Genomic DNA, 27486 nt, shown 5'->3' on the forward strand with positions numbered 1-27486 from the left:
CTCTGGGCTCTCCTACCTATCATGGGGTTGTCCACAAGTCTAGACAAGTAGACTTTAAAACTGTGTTCACATCACTACACATTCTACTTGTTTTGTTACTCATGTACATGGTCATTTCAGAAATTCCTAGAATAGTCTGGTACACTAAGTATCAGTCATGATTTTCAGCTCCTAGTAACCCACTGTGTGTGATTCTGGCCTGAAGTAAGAATTTAGACATGTGGTCACTCTTGCTTACATTTTCTCTGGAAACTCAGAGAATATAGAATCAAAGAAAACATTTAAGGTACATAAACTTTTTCTGTTCTCATCAGCCTTCTCTGCTTGTGACTGATGAGAAGGAACTCTCCAACCAGCTACCATGCCAGGGTGTAAGAACAGAAAGAAGTGTAAATCAGTAACATGTAACAGGTACCTTGTAAATACTGCCCGGGGCCTGACCTTTGCCAGCCATATCTAACATTCTTCCACTTTTCAAGAATGGTTCACAAACGAGGCCGTGGGCAGCACAAATGAATTACTAAAAATATAAGCATTCAAGTGACTTTTAATATTAAAATACTTTATGAAATGATATATAAAATCATTGCATAGGATAAATTTCCTTAGCCTCCGCTTTTAAAAGTTTTCAACAACACATCTGCTGCTAGTCCTGGGGACAGGGCCCCACTGAGAACCTTTTTTTCCAGAACAGGAATCTGTTCCTGGACGGTGGGATGGGTCCTGAAATGTTCTAACACGCTTTCCTGAATGAGATTCCACATCCAAACTTTCTGCTGCCTCTGCCGCTTGGCCATCAGCTCCCCACTGGCGAGCATGAGGTCCTGGAACTCTCTCATCTTATCCCACATTTCAGTGATGCCCTCTCCGCTTCTGGCGGAGATACGAATTACCTATTGAAAAGGGAAGAACCAAAACCGTTTTACTTAAAATGATAGGAAACATCTTCATAGGGACTCTGATATTTGCCGATTAAGTCTTACAGTCTATGAAAATAGGTAAGTGAAAACGGAGACATTTTGTCACTGTATCGAAGTAAACTATACCCAGAAGTAGACTGAGGTAACTTACTACGATTACTAACTATGTGCAGAAACAAGACACTAATTTCAGGTCAAAATTTTTAGCCCAGAGGCTTATTTTGACTTAGAATTGCTCAGATGGTCCTCAGAGGCCATGCGGAGGAGCTGCGAGAGGGTCACGAGGATGAGAAGGGCAATGCTGGGTAGGTTTCCCTGAGGCCTGAGTGCTAGAAAAACGGAACTACGTTGAGAAAATAGCCCCATTCCCTGTGTCAACAGTCTCTGATTCAGCAAGCACTAAGAGCCGAGCACCCAGCCCCTGCCCGGAGCAGACAGCCCTGCGCCCGGTGCAGACAAGGTGACTGCGGGAGCCCAGGGGCGGGCGGTAAGGGAGGTCACCGCTGCTCTCATTCGAGTGATTACAGCTTACTCTTTAATAACAGAGTGGCCTCCTGCACAGAAAGCTGCCCACATCAATAGCAGCGTACCGTTTATTACAGAACTTCTCTTTGTTTTTTCCTTCTTGAAAACAGCACCCAACAAGCATAATGGGAAGGGAAGCGATCACACCAAAAGCTTCTCTCCTACTCAAACTCTTAAGACAGAGAATCAAATCACTAATTGCTCCATAATCTTAAGAATGGTTCCTTTCAGGATGGATTTGCTATCACTTCAGAATGGCTCAAGTCAAACATTAAGCAAACTAATCTATCCCCTCGCATCTGGTTTTTGACATCTCGTGATTGAAGGATTATATTTAAAATCATGACAACCCACTCTGGCTTTGCCATAATGTTTTAAAATTCTGATCTCACATCCAGGCAAAGATTGATTCTAAGTCTAGCTTGGGACTCCCATCCTCTCTTCTAATGGGTGCAGTCCACTCAGGGTAGGAAATGCAGAACGGAACGCAAGCTGACCTTTGGTCTCCAGACTTCTGAGCGTTTGCGGAGTAACTTCAGTGCACTCACATACTCAGCCTGTATCCTTCGAGCTGGCACAATCAAGTCTCCATCAGATTTCGTTATAGCCACCAGGTCTGCCATCTCAATTATACCTCTTTTGATACCCTGAAGTGAAAAAGACAGTGATGTATCAGAAACACTTCATTTAATTATAGCAAAAAAAAAAAAGGGACAGCAGTCAATGCTAACATTTTGAGAGACACACACTTCATTAACTAATTTTCCTCTGCATCCTCCCAAGCCCTGGGTACTAGGAACCACAATTACTCAACAAAAGTTATTCAAAAGCACCACCTGTTGGGATTATGGAAGTCACCTATAAGATCTCTTCTAAATTTAGAGACTAACGTGAGAAAATACATTCACAATTAGAGGAAATACATCATCAAGACACAACATGAATGAGTGGCAGGGGACAAGTCCAGTTGTCTCATGATGGATTCTGTCTCTCCTGAGCTAATGCTGCAGGATGCAAAACCATCCATCATTAAGTGCTTAAAGAGAAAAGACACCTATCGCTAACACCTGCATTTCCATAAACAAAGTCTTTGAAGTTTTCCTCAAGGTTTATAATTTTTTTTTCCAATTTGCATTTGAGGAAAAATAATCTGATAGCTAAAAATGCCCCAATCTCGGTCCTACAAACACCCACACCACAGTGGTCTCTTTTGGCTGGAGCTGTCCCTGTGCCCTGTTTGCTCCCCATGCTGCAGGTGGAAAAATCTAAGTTGTAGGATTAGCTCAAGGTCATAAATTCTATTACTATAAGTTAGGAAAAAACAGAGAATGTGTCTTTGACTCCGGTATTTTAGCCAATATGAATGATATTTATTTTCTTTTTTTTATTTCAGAGAGAGAGACAGAGAGCGTGCATGTGTACTAGTAGGGAGAGGGGCGAGGGAGAAGGAGAAGCAAACTCCCCGCTGAGCAGGGAGCCCGATGCAGGGCTCAAGCCCAGGACCCTGAGATCACCAGAGCTGAAGGCAGATGATTAACCGACTGGGCCACTCAGGAGCCCCTGAATGCTACTTCTTTTACCTACATTAATAGCAACTTAATTTACAGAAACACAACACTGGAAATGTGTACTTTCAGAGATGTGTACTTTGTGTCTGGGGAGAAAAAAAGTCAACATAATCACCTGCAATTCATCTCCTCCTGCTGGTGGCAGTAGTAAAACAAACATGTCAACCATATCTGCAACAGCAAACTCCGACTGGCCCACACCTGAAATTGTAAACTATTCATAGTGATGAGACTTTCTCAACTACCTTGACCATCATTTCATTCACTCGTACTCATGCTCACACACTCAAGCCGATCCCACCTTAAACACCCCCCTCTGAAGAATCTATTAAATGCACTGCCTTGCCTATGAGCACACCTGTGACCCTCCCCACACCTCTCTCCCTCGCTTATTCCCAGTAGCCTTCGTGGCGGCTAAATGGAGAACCTCGAGATGTCCAGGGAGCAGCTTGAATAGTGTGGTTCTAATCCTAGACCATGCCTGTCAAGACTTTCAGCTTTCTGGCCTTCTCAGCCTCTGAGGAGCCCCGCAAACCCGCACCGATGGGTCAGTCTGACTATCCGTGGTCTCTCCTCTGTAAGCATGCCGGAGAACTGGCTCAGGAACAGGCACCACCACAGGGTCGTGGAGTCTGCCATCCACTACCCCCGCCGCACTGCCCGGTAAAAGCAATGCCCCAAGCACCCTCAGTCAGCTGCTTTCCCATTCACACCGTGGCTATTACAAACATTCACTGTGCCATGATCTCCCCCATGATGACGACCCTGGCACCTACCTGACAGCGCTCCCTCAGCGTCCCCCTCGCCCCCTCCACAGATAAGCAGGTCCGAATACCAGCCCTGCTCACTGCCTCCTCTCCAGCCTCCTTCCTTCCCATTTCCTCTGGGCCCTTGCTTTGCCTTATCTTTAACCTCTCCTTAGTCTACCGGCTCCTGTCGCCCAGCACCTCATAGGAATTGTGCTCTTGTCTTTCTCATCTGAAAACTAAACAAACCAAGAAAAAAAGACAAAAACTCACAACCTCCTCCAATTATCACCGTATTTCTCACTTTCTCTTTATAACTAAGTGTCTAGAAAAACAATCAATGTATGCTCATTTGTCTTCATTACTTCACATTAATTTCAATCCACTTAAATCTGACTTCCACATCACCCACTCCATTGAAACTCCTCTCAAGATTCTGTCCTTTGTTGGGGTGTCAGAGACTTCTAGTTGTCCATTCCATATTTATTCTTCCCCATTTCCTTACCCCAATGTTGTCAGGAGCACCGATGTACCAGGTGGAAGCCCACAGTCACCACACCCAATTTCCACCAGAGATGATCAATGACTGAAAGCAAAAGCCACCAGATGGGGTTTCCAGGGAAAATTCTTTAAAGGGGACTAACCCAGCCAGAGGTACACGTCTTCTGCCTACCCCTTTCCTCTCCTTCCATACTCTCCCTCCTCCCTCCTCCTCCTGCCTGGAATGTGGATGTGATGGTTAGAGCTTCATCAGCCATCTTTTACCCAAGAGCAACACTGAGGAGGGAAACTAAGTGCTAAGAATGGACAGCAGAGACAGAAGCCTGGGACACTGAGGGCACTGTGGAACCACCAGGCCTGCTCGGGACTGCCTGCCTCTGGGCTTCTCCTGTTGACGAGAAAATAAACCACTTTCTGTTTGAGTCACAATTATTTCGAGTCTCTGGGACAAGCAGTCAAATGCAACCTCCAGCCAATGCACTTGGTTTTTATGGTCCTCTTCTCCCTTGATTTCTCCTACTACCACACGGGCAACTCTTCCTCCATCCATCCCTACATGGTGGAGTTTCTGGTCTCCGGCCCCATCTCTCTTCACCCCCTATGTGCCTCCACATTCTATGGGCTAAGTATCCTGAACAAACCGCGGTTCTGTAAATGGGCCATGTCCTCTCACTCTCTTTATTTCACTCCAATTCCTCCTTCAACACTGAGCTCAACTGTCACCTCCTCCCGGAAGTCTTCCCTGATCCCTCAAACCTGAGTCAGGTTGTGTCACAAACATTTATCACTCAGTAGCAGTAGTCTGTCTCTCCACAAGCCTGTGAATTTCTTGGGGTTTCCATTTCAGTATTTTCATTGTGTATAGCTGTGTACTAAGGATATAAAGATGAAATAAAACATGGCCCTGTACTAAAGAGGCACCCAACTACATGAATTTTCTTAGCAAATATTATAGACATGTGAAATGTGCTTAAACACAACAGGTGTTAAGTTAATGTGTTGTTTCCAATGCTTACAGTTCTCCTCTGGCATTTACAACATACCACTCTTATATAACAGTTCTCCAGATACACGGCTTTTCTTTAAAGGTCAAGATTAGAGCCTGTATTTTCATATCTCCTATAGAACCCAAGATATCTTGTATTTAATTACACCTTAGGAAATATATGCTGAATGAACAAAATGATACTAGTTGTCACTCATCTTTTTATGGCATTTGTTATAATAGTATTTTACTGTTATGAAATAGAAAATCACACTCACCTACGGTTTCAATAAGAATGATGTCATATCCCCCTCCTTCACACAACAGAATAGCTTCATTTGTGGTCCTTGTCACACCTCCTAAAGTACCGCTGGTAGGAGATGGCCTGATGTATGCATTCATATCTCTTGATAACTCAGTCATTCGGGTTTTATCACCTAAGAGTGATCCTAAAACACAGAGTTAAGATTTTCTAATCATGGAACACCTACAAGGGCCAATTATCAATCAGCTAATTCCCAGGTGAAGTGCTTTATGACATTTCTCCCCAAATCTCAAAATGATTTCATATTATTGAGCTTTAGTGCAACACAGCATGTATGATGCCAAATTAATCGTTTTAACATTTCAAGCCCTCCAAAATTTATAATGGCTTTCCACTGACTAGAGGTTCAAATCTAGATTCTTCAGCCTAGCACTAAAGGCCCTCAGAATGCAGCCCTACCTTACCTGCCCATTTTCAGCTTCCACTAGTCCTCAAATCAATCTTCCATTCCAGCCAAGATGGGTTCTTTACTGTCATCTTAACATGGTTGTCTTTATGGTTTTCAAATGGGGATGAGTTTGCCCCCAGAGGAAATCTGGCAATGTCTAGAGAGATTTTTACTTGTCACAACTGGGGGTAGGATGCTACTGGCATCTGGTGGGTAGAGGCCAAGGATACTGTTAAGCATCCTTCAATGTCAGGAAGCTGCCCAAAACAAAGAATGTCATTAGTGCCAAGGTTGAGAAACTGCTTTAATAGAAGGTCTTTGCCCATGGAACCATGTCTTACATATTCTGTAATGAGTGTTTATTCACAGTAGGCAATTAATTAATTAATTTTTTTAAAAAAGATTTTATTTATTCATTTGAGAGAGAGAGAGAGAAAGAGAGAGCATGAGCGGGGGAGGGGCAGAGGGAGAAGCAGGCTTCCTGCTGAGCAGGGAGCCCGATGCGGGGCTCAATCCCAGGACCCCGAGATCATGACCTGAGCTGAAGACAGACGCTTAACCAACGAGCCACCCAGGCGCCCCTAGGGTTCTCATAGGTTCTAATTCTAGAGCAGACACCTACCACATATCTCAACTACCTTATTTATTGCACACAAAACTTTCTTCTAAAGTGATTTTCTGCATGAAACCATCTCTGTGTAAGTCAACAAACTGCCAAAGCCGTACTTTAAATTATTATCCTATAGATCCTAACACACTGAATTAAACATTATGAAATTACTCTCCCATCTGTCTTAGCAGTGAGTCCAAAACTGTCAGTTGCAGACCCTTAGGGAGGTCTCCAAGCTACTCCAGGGGGTCTGTGAATCCAAAGCACAACAAGGACTGAACTACAGGCCAATAAAGTAATGTTTTTCAACTTTAGCATCTTGCTGCTTTTCAAATGTATGGTACTGTAGCAATAATAAAGTAGAAATGGAAACTTACAGTGTCCTGTTAATCCTCATGTATTTTTCTTTCAAAGTCTATTTATTTTTTTTACCTGACAAAGGGACCTTCATTTTTAGTTTAAGAATTAAGAACCACATGGCTATGCAACTTTAATCAGGCTATCTTGTCAGCATATCTGCTATTACTATCTCAAGCTATTATTTTCTTTTGCTATTACAAGTATTATAGAATACTACAAAGGTAAGAGAAAAAAGGCCTTCTCCCCTGTATGAAAATGAGAGCCACTATAAAAAAATTCTTTGTTCAAGTCCTTACCTTTAACAAAGAAAGTTCTTAGAATGTAAATAAGATGATACATTGACATGGCTTTAATCTTGAACCTTGTGAGTATAATTTTATTTTATGGTTAACATTTTTATTATTGTGACTCAAAAACTGTGCATGTTCTCAGCTACAGTTCTCAGTGGGTGGTAACAGGAATTGTTGTCCACCTCTCTACTGACCTAAAGCCCTTGAAATATGATTATATCATCTCTATTTTTTTTAGCATGAAACCCATAGTATGCAAACCAAACACTTCCACAAAGCGCCCTGTATTTTCTCCTCACAGCACACGTTACGTTGTAACGGCCTGTGTTCACATGTCTATTTCCCTCATTTGATGTAGCTCCCTAAGGCCAAGAGGACTGTGTCTCAGTCACCATTACATGACACAGTGCCTTCCTTGTACAATGCCTCGCCTATATCAGACATTCGAGTACTTGTTAAACGCATAACTGCAATGTGAGAGGGGTAGGGAGAAGAAAAAACTTTCCTGAGTATTTATATTGTATGCTTTATGTTTTCCTTAAATGATCCTTTAGGGAAACAAAGTTTATTCATTTTCTCTCTCATGAGCTGCAAATTAAACTAAACTCGGAGTGACTGTGTGCCCTCAAACCAGTAAGTAGTTGCTGAGCCTGAGAGGTGACACACCACGCTAAGTGCTGTAGGGAGAACAGCAGTGTATTACACGGTCGGTCCCTCTAAGAGCTTTCTGTTTCACTGAACATGTAATATGAACCGGTGACAAGTTAGAAAGAGCAATAAGATTTTCTTTTAAGCTTAAGAGATGTTACAACAATATAAGAAAAAAGCGAACGAGGGATGGACCCATTTTCTGAACCGTGTAGGGGCTGATACAGCCAGGGAAAAAACAACAGGAGGGAAGAGGGCCTAATGTCAGCTTTGATAGACAAAGAGCTGGAAGTTGCTTTTGATTATCTTCAACTTCTGGCACCCATTTTCCTAGTTCTCTAAGTACCCAAGCTCGTCCTGGACTACCCACAAGCTAAGGAGCCCAAGGCCCCAAACCACCTCCCTCCATCTCCACCTCGCCGCCCCCAAAACTCCCTTCTTTCAGTGAGATCAAACTCAGCGAGAGGTTAGAAGTCACCAGACTGTGCAAATTCCCATTAAATTATAAGAGAGCCCTTTGAGCCCCTGCTCTGCAATTAAAAAAAAAAAAAAGTCAGTGATACTCACCACCACTAGTACAAGAAGAAGGGTCCACAGCTAGCACAGATAATTTGTGCCCTCTCTCAGTAAGCATTTTTCCAAAATACTCTATAAAGGTTGATTTTCCAGCACCAGGGGGCCCAGACAATCCTACAGTAGAGAGAGACCTTCTAATTTAATGAAAGAAATGAGAGCAGCACAATGATAAGTTCTATTCAAATATTAGATTTATCTTCTATTTCTCATGTATTAAAACCATCATTAATGTATTTTAACATTTCCTAAAGTAAACAAAAAACCATTTATTTATCTAGGTTCCTGAGCAATAGGGATATAGGAAGAAAACAATTCTGAGTTCCCTATGTTCTCCAAATTCACTTTGTAAAATTACAAAATATGATCGGCCCTTTTACTATAACATAGATCTTTCTGGAAAGACTTCATTGCCTATACTGTTAATGTGCTGAGTTTCCACAACATCTGCCCACCTCTCACCATGATCAGTAATTATCCCACCTACCCCAATGCTGGACACTTTGCTCTTCCCATTGGAAAAACAACTCAGTACTCTGGAAATTCCCAGGGATTGAGAAAATTTTCTATTTATGAAAGATAATTTTTTTTCATCCTACCCATAACTCAAAATACAGGATTTAAACTGAATCCTGAAAAAATTAGCTTGTCTTAAGAAAGGCAGGAAATTTCCCTGCTTGGAGAGTTCACCGAGCATGGCAGATAAGAGCACGCACTCTGGAGCCAAGTGGCCGGTTCTGGTTCCAGCTCTCCCTTTTATGAGCTGTACAATCGTGGTGAGGTTACTTAACCATTCTGTACCTGAGTATACTCTGCAATAAAATAGATGCGCTAGCACCTATCTCTTCAGGTTGTTGTAAGAACTAGAGGAGTTGATATTTGCAATGTTTAGAACAGCACCTGGCATAAAGTATATAACACTGAAGCATTTAATTGTAATTTCATTCCAAAGTATGTGTAGGTCATACGGCATGCTTGGCTCCTTACTGCAATTTTCAGGGCAGGTCTCTGTCTTAAGCATCTGTATGGGTGCCGAACAAACATTTGTTACTTGTAGTTATGATGGTGATAAAATAGCTACCATAAAGACACAGGTTTATCTGGCCTCACAAGACCAAGATGAAAGAACCAGAACAGCAATGAAAATTTGTGAGTTACTAGCTACGAGTGAGTTGCTGGTTAACTCTGTATATTTCTGGGATATTTTCTCTTCAAACAGCATTTAGCCGTAATAAGTAAACACTGTCATAACAGGAATTTCTCTTTGGGAGTCTACTATTTTGTCTGTCTACAATACATAAAGATTATTAACAGTCAACATAGTACTCTCAAAACGAGAGTTCCTTCAGTGAAGGCAGAAGACTAGGATGTATGAACAATGCAGACTAGTACCAACATCGGTTGGTGAACTCTTTTTGAAATAATCTTTAAAGATTCATACCCTGTTACCATAAAATTAGAAAGTTTTAATCCCATATCATTAAACTGAGATGTAAGTCTAATATAATGCCAGTCAATTTTTAAGTATTTACTCAATCCTCACAAAATTTCTGGACTTTGTCCACCATTTCAAATTTTAGTGGGAAAGTTGGTTGGAATCACCTACTTTGCCATCATGAAGAGCTCTCATCCCACCTAAACATATCTAAACTGTTTAAAAATGCACAATTAAGAAAATACAGCAAGTTTATTTGCAATTGCAGAACGTAGTCAATTGTTCAAGAAATCGAGTGAATTTCTAATATTTTTAGACAGCAAATGAATATGGTCTCTCCTTTAAAACACATTTTGGTATTGAAATGGCTGTGCTTAAAGCCAAGCAACTCCCAGAAACTCTAACAAAAAGTACCTGAAAGAAGAGAAACTTGCCCTAGAAAGACTAATGAAACACCTAAAAAGTAGAATGTTGAAATGTGATAAGGATATTTATAGTTGATATAAATACAAAAACAAGGCATTCACTTCAGACCATCAAGCAGAAGGACTACCAAGAGAAAGGAGTAAACCAGTTAACAGTTCTTCATATGCATATTCTATTCTGGGAGCCACGGGTTCTTGCCAAAATAGAAATCTTCTATTATTCTCTTAAAATACAGAGACTTGGTTCAAATGACCACAACACTTTTCCCCCCAACATAACAAGACCAATATTTGCCAAAAAAAGGGGGGGGGGGGAGGGGGATTAAAATCCAGCCCAAAATTCTGAGAAGAAAAAAAGAATTCCCATTAGATTACAAGCTATGTAGACTTATCTTAAAACAGAAAATTTACAAAAATATTTACTGAACAGACTGAAAGGAAAAAAAAAAAAAGACTGACCCACTCGAAATGCTAGTGGTTTTCCTTTATTTATTTGTTCTTGTTCTCTGTGGTAGACTAATACTTTCTGAAGAAGCACCTGGGCTAACTCTTTTTTCCTCTTGTGTGTTGATTCTATAAGAGTTATGGCCTCTGCTAAGCAGGCCCTGTGCCCTTGGATTAAACCGGTATAAAGTTTATCCACAAATCTTTGTTCTTTATCAGAAAGTTCTTCTGTGTGTTCCTTTAAGGTTGTTTGTACACATAATTTTCTCTTTAAACCATTTGACAACAACATCCATTTTGTACAATGGAGTCCAAGAGAATTAAATGGCCGAGCACAAGGGATTCCTGATCCGAGATGAGTACTTGAGTGAAAGATGAAGTGGTAGCGACGGAAAGGTGTTCTTAAAAGGCCTTTTAGGAAACGCCGGTGAGAATGTTGCAGTAGCATGGGAATATTCATTTTGTTTGTAACTGCAGAAAACACAGGTTGCTTTTTCGCTCAATGTGATTTGTGACTCCCTAGAAGAAAGAAAAACGTATTTTTGCCAGTTCAATATACAATTAAGATACTGAAGTTAGTAAAACTGCAAGCTTAGTGTTTTCCCTACATTCTAAAACACACATAATCAGGCTTCTTGGCAGTACAAATGGGTGAAAGTTTCTTACCAAACCTAAGAGAGAAGATGCCCCCTTGCCTACAGTTAATATTCAGAGTAGCCCAAATGATGGATTATTGCTGTACTGTAAAATAGAATGTACATTAAAATTTTCTTCCAGGGGCACCTGGGTGGCTCAGTCGTTAAGCGTCTGCCTTCAGCTCAGGTCATGATCCCAGGGTTCTGGGATCGAGCCCCACATCGGGCTCCCTGCTCTGGCGGGAAGCCTGCTTCTCCCTCTCCCACTCCCCCTGCTTGTGGCTCCCTCTCTTGCTGTGTTTTTGTCTCTGTCAAATAAATAAAATCTTTAAAAAAATAAAATAAAATTTTCTTCTAAACAAAAAATAAATATACAAAAACCCTGTTAGGGTAGAAATTTTATGTCATGTTTATTTTCTTCTGTCTACAGACTACAATTTCCTCAGATCAAACAGACCTTATTTTGACGCTCATTCAAAAGGTAAAAAACAAAACAAAACAAAACAACAAACTTCTGATGCTAGCCTTTTATTCTTTCTCTACCAAAAAAAAAAAAAAATGTGATTAACAGTGTAGGCACTTGAGGCATAAGTTTAGATAAATGTATGTATTCAATGGGCTCACCCTGGAACATAGATATATGTAAAGAATGGCCTAACATAAGCACACCATCACCATCACCACCACCACCAACGCCACCACCCTGGGCCTTCGTGTGAAATGAACTGTGAGGTTTGTATGGTAACTAGATCAATGTATTTCCAAGTAGGACCCAAACTGCCTGGTACTTACTAAAAATGCATATTCCCAGCCCCACACATCAGAATCTCTGTGGGTAAATAAGCACACTCAAGTCTGAACCACTATGGAATTAGATGAGGATGCTTTACTTAGATTTACTGATAATCTCCATTTCAAATTGTATTCAACAATGAAAGCTGACACAGTAACATGGAGAGTCAGGAAAGTACAGAGGGTATGAGCCATGGCCACTCTGAGTCTCTGTCACGTCAGCTATCGTGATACTGACCACTCCGTGCCTCAGCATCGTCTTGAGTTAAGAGAAGAGGTAAAGAGAATAGGATGGCTGTGAGAAGGAATTCAGTTAATTCATGTAAAGAGCCTCATGTAAAAAGCCTGGAACACTGCCTAGCATAGAGTAAGAGCTCAATAAACATTAGCTTTTATTATTATACTAATTTATAAATCATCAGTAAAAATTAGGTCATAGACCTAGCTTCCAGTGGCAAACCAAAATTTACATACAAATGATACATATGGCCTACCAAATTTGGCTTTATGATTATTTGAAAATTTTGGTTTTCAACTACCTCATAGCAGAATGAAATAAATTACTTTATCGCTCCGAAGTACCTCTCTACATTGTATTTCAAGGCCAATCCCTAGCATGAAATTAATTTTACTAAATAACATTCTAATAGGAAAAAAGAAGACATATTTTAAGTTTTTTTTTTTATTGTTAGAACTATAACTGCTCATTTTTCTGTTTTGGGGGGAACAGGGGACATTATGACTTCTATTTTGACAAAATTTGTGTTATTCTAAAAGGAAAATTTATGGAAAACCGTGTAAAAATGGTTCTAAAAAAAACAATTTAAAACATCCACTACCACCCTTCACACAGACATACAAAAAGACATTTAAAACAACACAGTTAAAAGGGGATCTATTTTGGAAGCTCTCTTTAAGCACACTTCTCGACAATACCATGGCCGTTACAACACACTGGAAGCTCATGGGGAAGAACTGTATTTTTATTCAACCAGTCACTATTTTCTGAGCACATACCGCTCTTCAGGTCCCATCCTAGGTTTATGAATCACAGTGATCGGGCGCCTGGGTGGCTCAGTTGGTTAAGCGACTGCCTTCGGCTCAGGTCATGATCCTGGAGTCCCTGGATCGAGTCCCGCATCGGGCTCCCTGCTCGGCAGGGAGTCTGCCTCTCCCTCTGACCCTCCCAACCCTCCCCCCTCTCATGCTCTCTCTCTCTGTCTCTCTCAAATAAATAAATAAAATCTTAAAAAAAAAAAAAAATCACAGTGATGACAGTGTTACTGTTGGTGATGACAATGATGTTTACTATGTTCCAGTCATTCTACTATGACTTCTGTATTAGTTTCCTAGGGCTGCTGTGACAAATTACGACAAACTGGGGGGCTTAAAACAACAGATTTATTCTCTCACTGTTCTGGAGGCTGGAAGTCAGCAATCCCAGTGTTAGCAGGCCTGCGCCCCCTCTGAAGGCTCTAGGGGAGCCTATCCCCTGTTCCCCCAGCTCCTGGTGGCTGCGGGTGTGTTACACAAGTGCCATCTCTGCCTCTGGCTTTCCATGGCCTTCTCTTCTCTTTGTGTCTCTCCTCTGTGTGGAGATTTGTCACTGAACTGGCTCCACTCAGATAATCCAAGATGACCTCATCTCAAGCTCTTTACTTTGGGGTGCCTGGGTGGCTCAGTCAGGTTAAGCCTCTGACTCTTGGTTTTGGCTCAGGTCATGACCTCAGGGTCGTGAGACTGAGCCCCCAGTCGGGCTCCGCGCTGGACGTGAAGCCTAAGATCCTCCCTCCTCTCCTTCTGCCCCCGCCCCTCGCCACCCCGCTCACACACTGTGTCTCTTAAAAAAAAAAAAAAGATCCTTAACTTAATGGCATCTGTCATCTGCAAAAACCCCTTTTTCCAAATAAAAGTCACATTCACAAGTTCCAGGGATTAGGACATGGGTATATCTTTTTGAAGGCCACCACTCAATCCACTATACCTTCTTAGGTGGACTGTCACATTATATTACCCTAAATGACATAATCCCAGCACTTCAAAAGCCCACAGAATAATAAACACGATGTCCAAAAAAAAACCACAAAGTGCTGTGGGAACAGACAAAATTATAGAAACTAACTCTCCTTGGGGAGTAGAAGGTTCAAGTCATGGAGGGGTCAGTGTCAAGGCTGGGTCCGAAAGGATACAAAAAAACAAAACTGGAGGAGGCAGGCCTTCCAGGCTGAGGACTTAAATGTACAGAGTCACAGCTGGTCTCTTCCCTGCCATATCAGAGAAGACAGCAATTGAGTGAGACAGAAGCCTGGTGTCTACAGGGAACTAGTGATAGGAAATGAAGCTGGACCAGGATGTAAACTGAGGCTCCTTGTTGGCAGTGGAGAAATGACAGAGATCTTTACAGAGATTAGTGACATAATCAACTTGGGTTTTTAGGGAGATAACACTAGGAGCAGTGGTGAGAAGTCAAGAGGAATCAGACCCTGGTAATGTAAAGCCCAGCTTAGGAAACCCAAGCAAAGACCCAAAAGAGATGATGAGCACCTGGACTTAGGCAGGGCATTAAGGGAAAGAGAAGTCACATTCAAGACCTTGTTGTCCACATTAGAATCCTCAAAGCTCATGATGGAGGCTGGCACGTTGCAATTCTTGAAAAAACACAAAAAAGGGCTGCTGATCCGAACCTAATTTCATTTCCCACCAGCCTGTCACTCAAGAGTTTATAAACCATTTCCAAATACTTCATCTCACTTTACTCTCCCAATTTTATGATGACATTATTATTATTTATTCCCATGTAACAAGGGAGGGAAAACAAGAGTGAGTTAGGTGACTAATGTCATAGCCAATGGGAGGGCCAGGACTCAAACCCAGGTCTTTTGACTCTCTATGGCATTTTTTCTTAATAAATTATTTCAGGATCAAGAAGAAGTTCTTTGGCTAAAAGGTAAAGAGGTATTAGTAACCCTGCCCCTTCCAAAGCAAGTAAAAAGCATTTTTAAAAAGTGTGCGGTGAGGGTGCCTGGGTGGCTCAGTAGGTTAAATGTCTGATTCTTGGTTTCGGCTCAGGTCATGATCTCATGAGTCATGGGATCAAGCTCAGTGGGGAGTTTGCTTGAGATTTTCTCCCTCTGCCCCTCACCCAACTCTCTCTCTCTCTCTAAAATAAATACCTTTTTAAAATTTAAAAAAAAAAAAAGTGTGCAGCGATGGTGATGGCATTAGGAAGAGCCAAAGACCAGAGAGAGAGGAAATGCTGACAAGGATACAGAACATTCTTACTACCAAACCTAGTCCTATCCTTCCATAGGAGAGATGCTATCTATGTAGTCTAAGAAAAAATTATAACTATCTAAAATATGCCCTTTAATTAACAAATCTTACCATGACTACCTCTTGTTACCCAACAAAGCTATGATCAAAAAAGAGAAAGTAATATGTTGAGAGAGAGAGAAACAAGATTATAAAGCATTCATTCAACAAAGATTTGACCATTTACCATGGGTCATGCAATAGTCTAGCACTGGGGATACAACAATGATCAAAATAGAACAAAGTTCTTGACCTCATAAAGCCAACATTCTAGTAAGGGAAGACAGACTATAGATGTATAAATAAGGAGGCCAGTGTGGCTAGATGTGAATAAGCAAGAGAAAAAGTAAAAGAGAGAAGGTTGAAGAGGGGGTCAGATATACAGCCATAGATATGACTGAAGAACTTTTGACTGTGAATGAGAAGGGAAGCAGTAGGACCAAGAAGAACCTGATTTGACTTCTGTTCTAAAAGGATCTGATGGGGATGCAAGAACAGAAATGGGAAGACCAGCTAAGAGATTACTGCAATAATGCACATGAAAACTGATGAGCACATGGACCACATGGGGATGGTGTTAAATAAGATTCTGGATGAATTCTAAAGGACCTGCTAATAAATGAGATGTGGGGGGAAGGGAAAGAGAACAGTCAGGATTTAGCACAGGTTTTACCCTGAGCCACAGCAAAGACGGAGTTGCCCTTTAATGAGCTGAGGAAGACTGCAGGAGGTCAAGTTTCAGGTAAGATCAGGCATGTTTAGTTTCCGATACCTTAAGTTTGAGACGCCCACCAAATATCCAGGTGGGATCCTGAGTGGGCAGTTGCATTACTAGCATAAGGAAAAGGTCAGAGCTTCCGTGTAAATTTGAGAATCATTAAGTATTTAGGTGTTAATTAAATCTATGAGACCAAATGAGATTAGCAGAAGAGTGGCTGGAGATAAGCCACTCTTATCTCCAAGGTGTTATACCATTTTTCATAAAAGGTGTTATACCATTTTTCATAAGAGGTGTTATACCATTTTTCATAAAATTTTACACACACACACACAGAAATACATGTCAAAATGTTAACTTCGTCTATAGGTAAGTGGTATTACAGTGCTTATATGTTGTTTTTGGCTAATCATATTTTTCTGTTGTAGGCAGAATAATGCCGCCCCCCCGCCCCCAAAGACGTCCATGTCTAAATGCCTGGAACCTATGAATATGTTACGTTAAATGGTAAAGGGGAATTAAAGTTGCAGATGGAATTAAGGTTGCTAATCAGCTGACCTTAAGATAAAACAATTATCCTGGATTATCCAGGTGGACCCAATATAACACCAAAGTCCTTTAAAGAAAGAGGGAGGTGGAAGAGCGAAATGATGTTACGTGATGAGGACTCAGCCCACCCTTGCTGAACCTCTAGGATGGAACAAAGGGCTACCAATGCCTTGATTTTAGCCCAGTAAAACCCATGTCAGACTTCTGACCTACAGAACTGTAAAATGATAAATCTGTGTTGTTTTAAGCCATTAAGTTTGTGGTTATTTGTTACAGTAGCAGAAGAAAACTAATACAGTTGCTATGGCAAAAAAATCTTTTTTAAAGATAAAACATAGAATTTGTATACTTTTAATAAGAAACGTCTAAAACTTCTCATGATTAACTTTTTACCTCTGACTGTATCTATAACCTGTAACCTGCTTCCTTCTGCATTGAGATTTCTTCATAATGTGACAATCAAACTTGATGAGTCCTTACAGTTACTATGACCATCAGCATTACATTCAATGTATATTTATATGTCAATTTCTAAATTAAACATAAAATTAGCATATATACTTAAAAACCTAGTAAAAAGAATTATGTACAAGGTGAAATAAGTGATAATCATATTTTAGCTATGCTTCTATGCACAGACATTCTATCAGAATCATCACATTAAGATATGAAGTTCAGTAGTACTCTGAAATGATGTGATACACACGGGCTAGTAATCATTTTGAGCACGGCAAGCTTTAAAAAAAAGTCTTAAAAAAAAATAAAAAGTCTAAGGGCGCCTGTGTGGCTCAGTGGGTTAAGCATCTGCGTTCGGCTCAGGTCGTGATCCCGGGGTCCTGGGATCAAGTCCCACACCAGGCTCCCTGCTGCTTCTCCCTCTGCCTCTTCCTGCCACTCTGCCTACTTGTGCGAGCTCTCTCTGTCAAAGACTAAATAAAATCCTTAAAAAAAAAATCTATATGCTTAATAAAAATTAGGTGTCTAGAATGCTTATCTTCCACTTTTTTGCCTGACAAAGTCCTACTCAGTTCAAATATCACCTCTTCTAGGACACATCTTCACTACCTTTCACAGGCAGTCAACTGTTCCACCTGCAAAGCTCCACAGCCTTTTATTCATCTTGTTTTCTAATTCATCTATTTACAGATCTCTACTCACCAATTCTCCTCCCTGAGCCCAGTTGATGATCCTCCCAGAGAAAAGACAATCTCTTATACTTACTTTCCTCAGAATCCAGTACAGTGTTAGGCACATGGTAACCTGTTAAATTCTTTTAAGGTTCATGAGGGGGTTCTCTACTTTATGTTGATCTAATATACTAGAAAGAAAAGTTTGAGTAACGTCCTTAACCTGTGTGATCTGAGAATCTTTTTTTTTTTTTTTAAAGATTTTATTTATTTGAGAGAGAGAGCACATGAGAGGGGGGAGGGTCAGGAGGGTCAGAGGGAAAAGCAGACTCCCTGCCGAGCAGGGAGCCCGATGCGGGACTCGATCCAGGGACTCCAGGATCATGACCTGAGCCGAAGGCAGTCACTTAACCAACTGAGCCACCCAGGCGCCCATGATCTGAGAATCTTTACTAAAAGCATTCTACCTTCTAAGTTCCTTGTTTTGAATCAAGGCAACTTTGACATCTAACTAATGTTCCCAAACAGAAAAACAGGTAAGTTTGTAAGGAATCAAAACCCAGTAACAAGAGCTTTACTAGACGAAAATATGTCCACTGATAATAATGCAAACAATATTCCCTAAATGAGATGAATAAAACTTGTCTAATAAATAGTACACAGGTTGCTCTAACATTTAGTTATTTCTTACAACAATTTAATCAAAGTCTTTCCCAGAAAATCCATGCCAACAACCTGACAAGCTTATGGTTTATATTGCAGGGTTTATCACAATTTGGGATTGTGAAGTTCTCTATCCTTTGATGCCAATACAAATCTTAAAAGGCATTTAAGTGAAAACAAAGAGCCAGGAAAAGGATGCTATCATTTTCCCCCATTCTTCTGCCAAAACCAAAAGGCTACCCAGATGTACATAATTCAAGGTTTTTACCCCTTCAAATCTCTCCATGGGGGCTGACTTCCTTGGTGGCCCCAACCCTTCTGGACCATGTGAATGGCAGAACAGCAGCTGCTACCTTTCACTGACCGTTTATTATGTGTGAGGCATTTCTGCATACACTTCTTCAGCTAAGCCTCAACAGTACACAGGATTCTATTTTACAGGTGAGGCTCAGTAAAGTTACACTGATTGACCAAGGCCTCACAACTAGTGGCAGAACTTGGGAAAAACGACAGATTTTAAAAATCCAGATGTATATGAAGAGACGTGGTATCATGTCACACCAAGGGAATACGAAATAACCCTTTACATTTAAATATGGAATGATTATGGCAAGCTGTTTATCTTCATTTTGTTTTTGCTTTTTTTCTTTTTTGCTTAGGCCAAAATGAGAAATTGGTTTACATTTTCTGTGCAAACCTTATCAGTAGGCCATCCCAATAGTGTATAAGGTGACAGAAAAGACCAAATTTCTACAATTTTTAAATGTTTTTCACTCCACAGAGAATAATTCACACCTGATAATTAAGTGCATAACACACTTAAACTGATTAATTTAACCTCAACCAGATTTTAAAGAAGTCCATAATTTCTGGGCGCCTGGGTGGCTCAGTTGGTTGGGCGACTGCCTTGGGCTCGGGTTATGGTCCGGGAGTCCTGGGATCGAGTCCTGCATTGGGCTCCCGGCTCAGCGGGGAGCCTGCTTCTCCCTCTGACCCTCTCCCCTCTCATGCTGCTTCTCTCTCTCTCATATAAATAAATAAAAATCTTAAAAAAAAAATAAGTCCATAATTTCTTTTAAACCAATGTAACTCATCCTATATGAACAACTCTCTACCCTTGTAACATGTCACTGGCAGAACAGACTACTAGAGTGGCAAAATCATGGAGGTAGGGAGAAAGACTTCCCATCTGCTTGTGTAACTAAGCATCTTTTCCTGCTTTCTTATGGAAAGAAATTTTAAAACTTAGCCAATAATCAAACTGTTTCAATGAATTTTAATGATTCCTGAGAATCACGGAGGTCTCATCCTACAATTTTAAGTTGAGTACTACCAGAATACAAGAGAAATTTCTAGCATTTACAACATTCAGTAAGAGCCCTCAAAGCACTGCCATTCTTAATAAACCAGAATGTTAATTTATTAATATACAATGAAAAATATCAAGTGGGCAAAAATACTAAAATAAATAGGTAAGTGAACCCCCCTTTCAGGCAAAAAGGTTCCTATGGACAGCAGCATTTTAAGATTCACATTTGTTTTCCTCCAATCTCTTTTTAAATTCCTTTTTTTTTTGAGAGAGAGCACGTGCCCAGGTGTGTCTGTGGGGGGCGGGGGTGCAGAGGGAGAGGGAGAGAATCTTAAGCAGGCTCTATGCCCAGCATGGTGCTCGAAGTGGGGCTCTATCTTACCACCCTGAGATCATGATCTGAGCCGAAATCAAATGTCAGAGGTTTAACCCACTGAGTCACCCAGGCGCCCCTCCAATATCTCCTTAATATCCATCTCCTCTTCCCCACCCTCCTTCCCACATTTCTCTACTATAATGGCTTTCAAGCTCTGATCAATGTCCATAGAAAGAAATGCACTTACATTAGTCTACATGTAGGAATATAACTCAAACAAAAGTTTCACAAAACACTTCTTACTGCTAGTACATGTGATACACTCTAATATTATCTTTTCTATTGTTTTTTTTTAATGCAGATGGCAAACTACCACAGCCACAATCTTAGGTTTGAAAAATGCTGATCTACTCTAGATACCTCTATGACCATTATTAATTCATCTTCCATATTACCACTTATCATAAAATGTAAATCTATTTTACTCATCTGCTTAAAATACATAAAAAGTTCCCTCTGCCTTATTTGTAAAATACATACATACATACATAAATTAATTAATTAAATAGTTTTTCTTTAATTCAGCCATTCATTTACTCAGCACTATTTATTGAGAACCTACTGAATGCTAGGTACTGTGCTATACATTGGTATATGGGTCCAACATAGGTCCTTAACATTGTAAAGTCTACAATCCAGCTAAGACAGTAACTACAAAAATATTACATACTCTTTAGGAGTGCTCTTATCTACCTCTCCAACTTAATTCATTCCCCTCCTTCACTTTTACCACACTGCTATAACTATTCTGATTTGCACACAGGTCCCAGAAAAACCACACACTTTGGCCATTGTCCACAATATTCCTTCTGACTAGAACGTCCTTCTTTTCTTTAATCATCTCACAAATTCCTCTTCAGCCTTCAAGAATCAACTCAAGTGTCTCCTCTAGAACAGTTCTCCACTCCCCCTTTCCATGCCCTTTCCGTTGTCACTCCTTTCTTGTCATCATGTATAGGTCACATCCCTCTATTATAATGTTGGTCACATTGTTTTAAGTTGTTAGTCTTGCCTAGACTATGAGTTATCTTAGTTATCAATAAACAGCATAATTTATTGCTCACAGAATAAATTAACGTATACTATAATTGTATATGGGTCAATAACTCCATTATGCTGATTACTCAATTAATCAATGTCTGGAAACATATATTTTTCTAGATATTTACAGTAAATATATATTTATTTTAAGGACTTTCTTTTTAAAGTCTTATTTCAATATGTGGATGTTTTCCTTCATTAAAAATTTGCTCAGCAGCAGCCAGTCTGACTTGGGATATTTGTCTTGAAATTGATCCAATGAATATTCTCAATTTCAATAACTACTCTGGCAAGAAAAAGCATATAGGATTTCCAAAATCAATACATTAGGTCAGTGTCTGCAGCACAGCACAGTTCATACAGGCAGGGCAGTATTACGCCATGTGTTTCCATTTCTCAATGCTAATCATTTTTGATTTGAAGATAAACTGTCAGATGCCATTAATCTGTTTACCATCTCCCACCATACCCCACAGAGGGTTTTACATTGTCCTTTTCCAATAATCTCAGGAAATTTTGGTAGAGCAGAATGACTTTTTAAAAAAGCAACCTTTAAATAGGTCATTGTTATATAAGAGTAACATCGAATACATACTGAACTCATGCAGGGAATATCCTATGGTTCTCTGTCCACTTCACCTGTTATCACTTTTCCAGTTAAGACTCAGATCTCCCCATTTCCACTTTTAGGATTCTAAATCTGTTTGGAAAATCTCTATTTTTCTAAATTTCATCATTGTTAAACATTTTCATTCATTCCTATTGCTAACACTCAAGTTCAAATCCAAACTGGTCTTAGGGAGCCCTGTGTACAATCTGCATATGAGGGACCCACATGCCCACATGGCAACAGGCAGCTAAGGGGCAAATGTTTCAAGCACTCACCAGCCCTTTCCATGCCAAATACAGGTTTTCTTTGGACATCATCAAATATCTCAAGTTGAGATTTACATTTCTTATGATTATATAATGTTTCATATCTGTTTTGCCTCTAATAGAATACAGCCCTTAAAATAACTGAGTTGTTCCCTTTTGTAAATTCTTATTACCTTGAACACAAAACGATGTTAAGTGTTTACCAGTAAAAGAGTATTTTGGACATTGTAGATGATCCCAAAATGATTAAGAATCTGCACAGGCTTTCGGGAAACGTGGTTTCCTACCAACTTGGAAAAGCTATAGTAATCTATTTGTTTTCCAGAGTATATGTATTTGGGCACAGCTCTTAAGAAAGGTAATAAAAGAAGAAATTTTATGCCATTTTTGCTTAGGTGGTCTTTCATGTGCTAATGAGAAATACAAATCATTTGAATACAGTACGTCTGCCGGAAAGGACTTAGTCCATGCCTCTCCAGAGTATTTGATAAAGCCTAGATACTCCTTGTGACTTTCGGTTTGAACCTTACTTTTATATCCTGGATTTTATTCCATAAAAGAGGAGTTTTAATTTCACTCTTGGGGAGAAGCTATCGTGCCCTTCTCTGATCCATTCTCTGGTTAATCATTCGCCAGGTTTGGCAGCGGCAAGGGACCAGCAACCTTACCAAAACCTCCTTACTGTGGTACAACGGTAAGCTCACAACCCTGCCTAGACTGATGTAAATTTTAAAACACTGCTTACAGAGCATTTCCTTTTTAAGGAAAAAAACAACGGAACTTCCCTCTGAACCCATTTTGCCGACGCCTGCCAGTCAGCACATATCCCGCATTCCCAGTATCACCCAATTCAACAATATTCTCCTTTCCTTCCCCCACCCCAAATCCTCCAGGGGGCGCCCCCGACACCGGGGTGGGCCCCCACCAGCAGCCCGAGGCGGGAGCCCAACTCCGGCTCCGGACGCCGCGCGCAACCCCCGCCCCACACTCACCCACCGGACGACAAGGAAGTGCGGCCCGCCCCTTCCGCCGGACAGGGTTCGCCCCGCCCCGCGCTGGCCGCGACGCGCAGGCGCAGGGCTCACAGCTGGACGCGAGAAGCCCAGGGGCGCCCGGGGGCCGAACGGAGGCGTTGGGCGGGGCTAGGGTCTCGGCGGACGTGGCCGCGGAATTCCGGCGTGTGTAGGGGACGCGTGTGCGTGAAGGCCTGCGGGCCTGCGTCGGGGGTGGGAAGTCGGTGGGGCCCGGGAAGCTGTCGGGAAGTGAAGCGGGGGAAGGTAGTTTATGGCTTTCGGGTAGCTTTTCTCCGGGTCCTTGTTCGGTCGTCCACCTCCAGAGCTCGAGGGTAACATTCATACCCTCCCGGCCTTGGCGCGTTGAGAAGTCCGGGAGGCGGAGCCAGAGTGCAGCCCCGAGGCCCCGCGGCATCGGCGGGCCGCAATCGCAGACCCCTTTTTTCCAATCCCAGAAGCTTCGAGTGTGGGGTAGAGGGCGAGACGTGGGATGTTTGACAAACGGTAACAGCAGGAAGACCCCAAAACTCCGGAAAGCCGTTTCCAGCCTATTGGAATAAATGCTCAATCGAAATAGACCTCAAGTGTTTAAGCCATGGCATAGTTTTTTTTTTTCTCTTAAAAGTTACCATTCGTATTAACATTGCTTGTACCAAAAGTAAGGACCCGCGACTGCCCTCGGAAACTCACCGAGGGGGAAAGGCTCCCGGTTGAAATGGAGATGAAAACGAACATGCTTAATATTTGCTACCTCACTGCGGGGCTGGGATGATAATGATAATTAATTTTTTGAAAACCTGTTGGATTATATAGTAAGTAGTAAAACCTAAGTTTTACCTGAGTTCTAGGATTTTTAGGGAAAACTGAAGTCTCCCAAATGTATGCTGTGATGTAATAAAGACAGCACCAATAGGCATTAAATAGCAAGCATCAAATTATGACAAATACAAATGGTCCTAAGTGGGGTCTATATTATAATTAATATCCGGAGCCAAGACCACAATCTGATATGCCAACCCCACCCCACCCCGCCATGATATGCATACTTGAATGCATTTGTGAGGGGTTAGGACTTACTCAAGTACTTGGTATGGGTTCGTTCTTGCTGGACATAGAACGATAAAAAATAATGAACTGTTGGTTTTCATTACTGTCTTCATTAGTATTCAGACTAAAAGACCACCACTTTTACCCCAATTGTAATTGACCCAAGTATAGTCAATTACGGAAAACTAAACATAAGTCTTAAGTGAAGTAAAGGGCCTAGTGGAAAACATGGAAGCAGATCTGGTTTCAAGTCTCAGCTCCTGAACACAGTAAATACAATAAGGATAAAAACTTGGTAGAAGTTACTTCATTTCTTTAAGTTTGGAGTTATTCATTTGTACAATGGTTTGTGTTTTGTTTTTTATTTTTTGGTATTAAATTTTATGAAAGCTCTGTTTGCATTACCTAAGGAAATGAGGAAAATTTGTTAATTTAAAAACGATTTTTAATCCTTACCTGGTTTTTATTCTACAAACTGTTAAACACTTTAGTTCATTTCACTTTTTTTTTTTTAATCCAGGTGTTTCCTAAACTGTTCTATGGAACGTTAGTCCATTGCAAAACATTAATAGACGTTTCATGGAAAAAATTTCCAGCATCAGTACTGGGAAAACACATACCTGTTGCTGTGAGGTTATTGCAAGTACATCCATGTAGCATTCTTGCCAAAAACATTTAGCCTGAATCTGTGAGGAACACTCGGATAAATTCACAATGTGATTTATTTGGACTTTTCAGTGTAAGGTCGAGACACAGAAGAAATAAAAAAAGGACCAGTTTGCAGTTAGGGCAATTGAACTGGATAGGATCGTGGATTTTTTAAGTTTTAGAAGAATTCTGTGGACAATTGAGGAAATTTGAACATGGAGCAAAATTAGATACATTGTTGACTTAAATTTCTCAGGTATGATAAATTGTGTTTATTACAAGAATGCTTTTGTTCTTAGGAGGTGCATGTTCAAGTCTTTAGGGGAGAGATCATGATACCTGTCTGGGAACTTCTTTCAAATAGTTCAGGCCAAAAAATGTATGTATGTAAAGAGAAAACAGCCCTTGTGTTAATTATGGTTCTAGATGAAGAGCATTTGAATGTTCTTTCAACTCTTCTATAGGTTTGAAATTTTTAAAAATTAAAAGTTGGGGAAGAAATTATAGCTAGCAGCTACTAGTTTTCCTTTTTTTTTTCCCTAACTAGCAATTACTTTAAAATACACTGGTAATGCTTATTTATAGGAAAATACAAAGTTCATTTATATACTAGTTTTCTTATAATCTGACCTTGAGAAATGGTGTGCCATGTCTAAGAACTGTAGGAAACTGAGAAATTACCTCATTCTTAAAGGCATGATATTGAATCTACACTGAGGCCTATTCACTGAGTAATGTTCAGGTACATCATCCAATGACCCCTGCTCTATGCTGTGTATGTTGCATTAGAATTTTAACAATATTAATGAATTCTTGTAATCTGTCAATAGTTTTTAAAATGTTCGTTTATTCCTACAAATATTTCTTTACTGCTGTGTGCCCAGGCACTGTACTAGGTTCTAGAGATAAAGCTGCCATCAGTAATGTACAGATAAAGTTCCTGCCCACACACAGTTTACATTTGGGGAACAAGAGAGAACACAGAGTACAAGCAAATATCCATCAAATGATAAGTGCTATGTAGAATAATAAACTAGGGTTTAGAGATTAGGGGACACCAGGTAAGGTTGGGCAAATACTACTTTATATAGAGTGAACAAAGAACACCTCACTGAGAAGGTGACAGTTGAGCAGAGATCTGAAGGAAGGGAAGGAGTGGGTTGTGGATATCTAAGTGAAGTGCGAACTGAGAAGTGGACAGCATGCTTGGCATGTTTCAAGAATAGCAAGGAGACCAGAGTGAATGAATGATAATAAGAAAGGGAGAGTCGTTGTCGATGAGGTCAGAGAGGTAGCCAAAGCCAGATTATATAATATGCTTTCAGAGGTGTTTTAGCTCCTTTTTAAATAGAATTATCATCTGGGAAGCCCTTGCTGTAGTGCTAGTATATGTAGAACATAGGAACTGCTAGCTGTTTTTGTATTCGTTTTCTATTCCACAAACTTAGTGGTTTAAAAGAACGCAGATTTATTATCTTATAATTCTGTAAGTCTGAAGTCCAACACAGGTCGCACTGGGGTAAAATCAAGATATCAGCTGACTGCATTCCTTTCTGGACAGAATTCTCTCTAGGGAAGGCTCTGTTGCTTTGCCTTTCCTGCTTCTAGAGGCCACTTACATTCTTTAGCTTGTGGCCCCTTTCTATCTTCAGAGCCATTAACATTGGTCAAAGATTCTCCGCTGTTAAGGCTTCCTGTGATTAAATTGGGCAAACCCAGATAATCCAGGAAAATCTGTCCATATCAAGGTTCTTAACCTTAATCACATCTGCAAAATCCCTTTATCCTTATAGGATAACATTCACAGATTCTGGCAATTAGGGTGTGAACATCTATGGGAGAGGCATTCTTCTTACCACAGTCCATCCTCCGGGCACCAAAGATTCATGTCTGTTCACATGCAAAATCTCACCCCCCTCCCTCAATCCCCCCAGTTCTCAACATATCACAGCATTTCATCTAAATTTCAAAATTCCCAAACCTCATGTAAATTATTTATAGGTAAGGCTCTGAGTACAATCCATCCTGGGGCAAAATCCCTTTCCATTTATAGACTGGGAAATGAGAAAACGAGATGTGTGCTCCCAAAATGCAAGGGAAGGGGAGGCACAGGAGAGTAATTGTAGCCATTCGCATTCAAAAAGGGAGAGGTGGAAGGAAAAAAGTAGTCACCAGTCCCAGACAATTTCAAAATCCAATCAGGCAGGCTCTATTAGTTTCAAGGCCAAGGAATAATCTGTGGTTCTTGGTTCTGCTCTCTGGGCTCACGGGTCCACTCTGGGCACTGGCAATCACACAATGGCTATCCTTGTGGGGGCTATTATTATGACCATCACAAGCATCGTTATTAGATTTAATATTATTTTTTTATTAATCTTCATTCAGTAGTGGTTCCTTAGCTCTTAAACTTCTCCATTAGCCCCAGTCAAGAGGTTAATTACTTTTACACAAATACACAATCAGTACTTGAGAAGCTCACCATTTTAAGGAACTTTATTGTACATCATTTCATGGTAAATGCAAATATCCCATCTAATTTCTCTTAGATGAAGAAGAATGCACTCCAAATTTTATACACAGAACATATTTTCTTCACCTGCAGTTAATTTATTCTAAAATTATTGATTTCTGAAAAAA

The 27486-nt window shown here is 40.6% G+C and overlaps 1 protein-coding gene across 1 annotated transcript; it reads right to left on the reverse strand.

Moving 5' to 3' along the window:
- Positions 1–529: 529 nt before the first annotated feature.
- Positions 530–23208, reverse strand: MMAA (metabolism of cobalamin associated A). Its single transcript, XM_021679314.1, has 7 exons — positions 23134–23208; positions 10759–11262; positions 8434–8556; positions 5524–5694; positions 3129–3214; positions 1943–2092; positions 530–893 (listed from the first exon to the last, which is right to left on the reverse strand). Exons 2-7 carry the CDS (start codon positions 11201–11203, stop codon positions 606–608), a joined length of 1263 nt encoding a protein of 420 aa, XP_021534989.1. The 5' UTR covers positions 11204–11262; positions 23134–23208; the 3' UTR covers positions 530–605.
- Between the last annotated feature and the right edge of the window lie 4278 nt (positions 23209–27486).

Source organism: Neomonachus schauinslandi, chromosome 2, assembly GCF_002201575.2.
Source record: "Neomonachus schauinslandi chromosome 2, ASM220157v2, whole genome shotgun sequence".
Taxonomy (NCBI): Eukaryota; Metazoa; Chordata; class Mammalia; order Carnivora; family Phocidae; genus Neomonachus; species Neomonachus schauinslandi.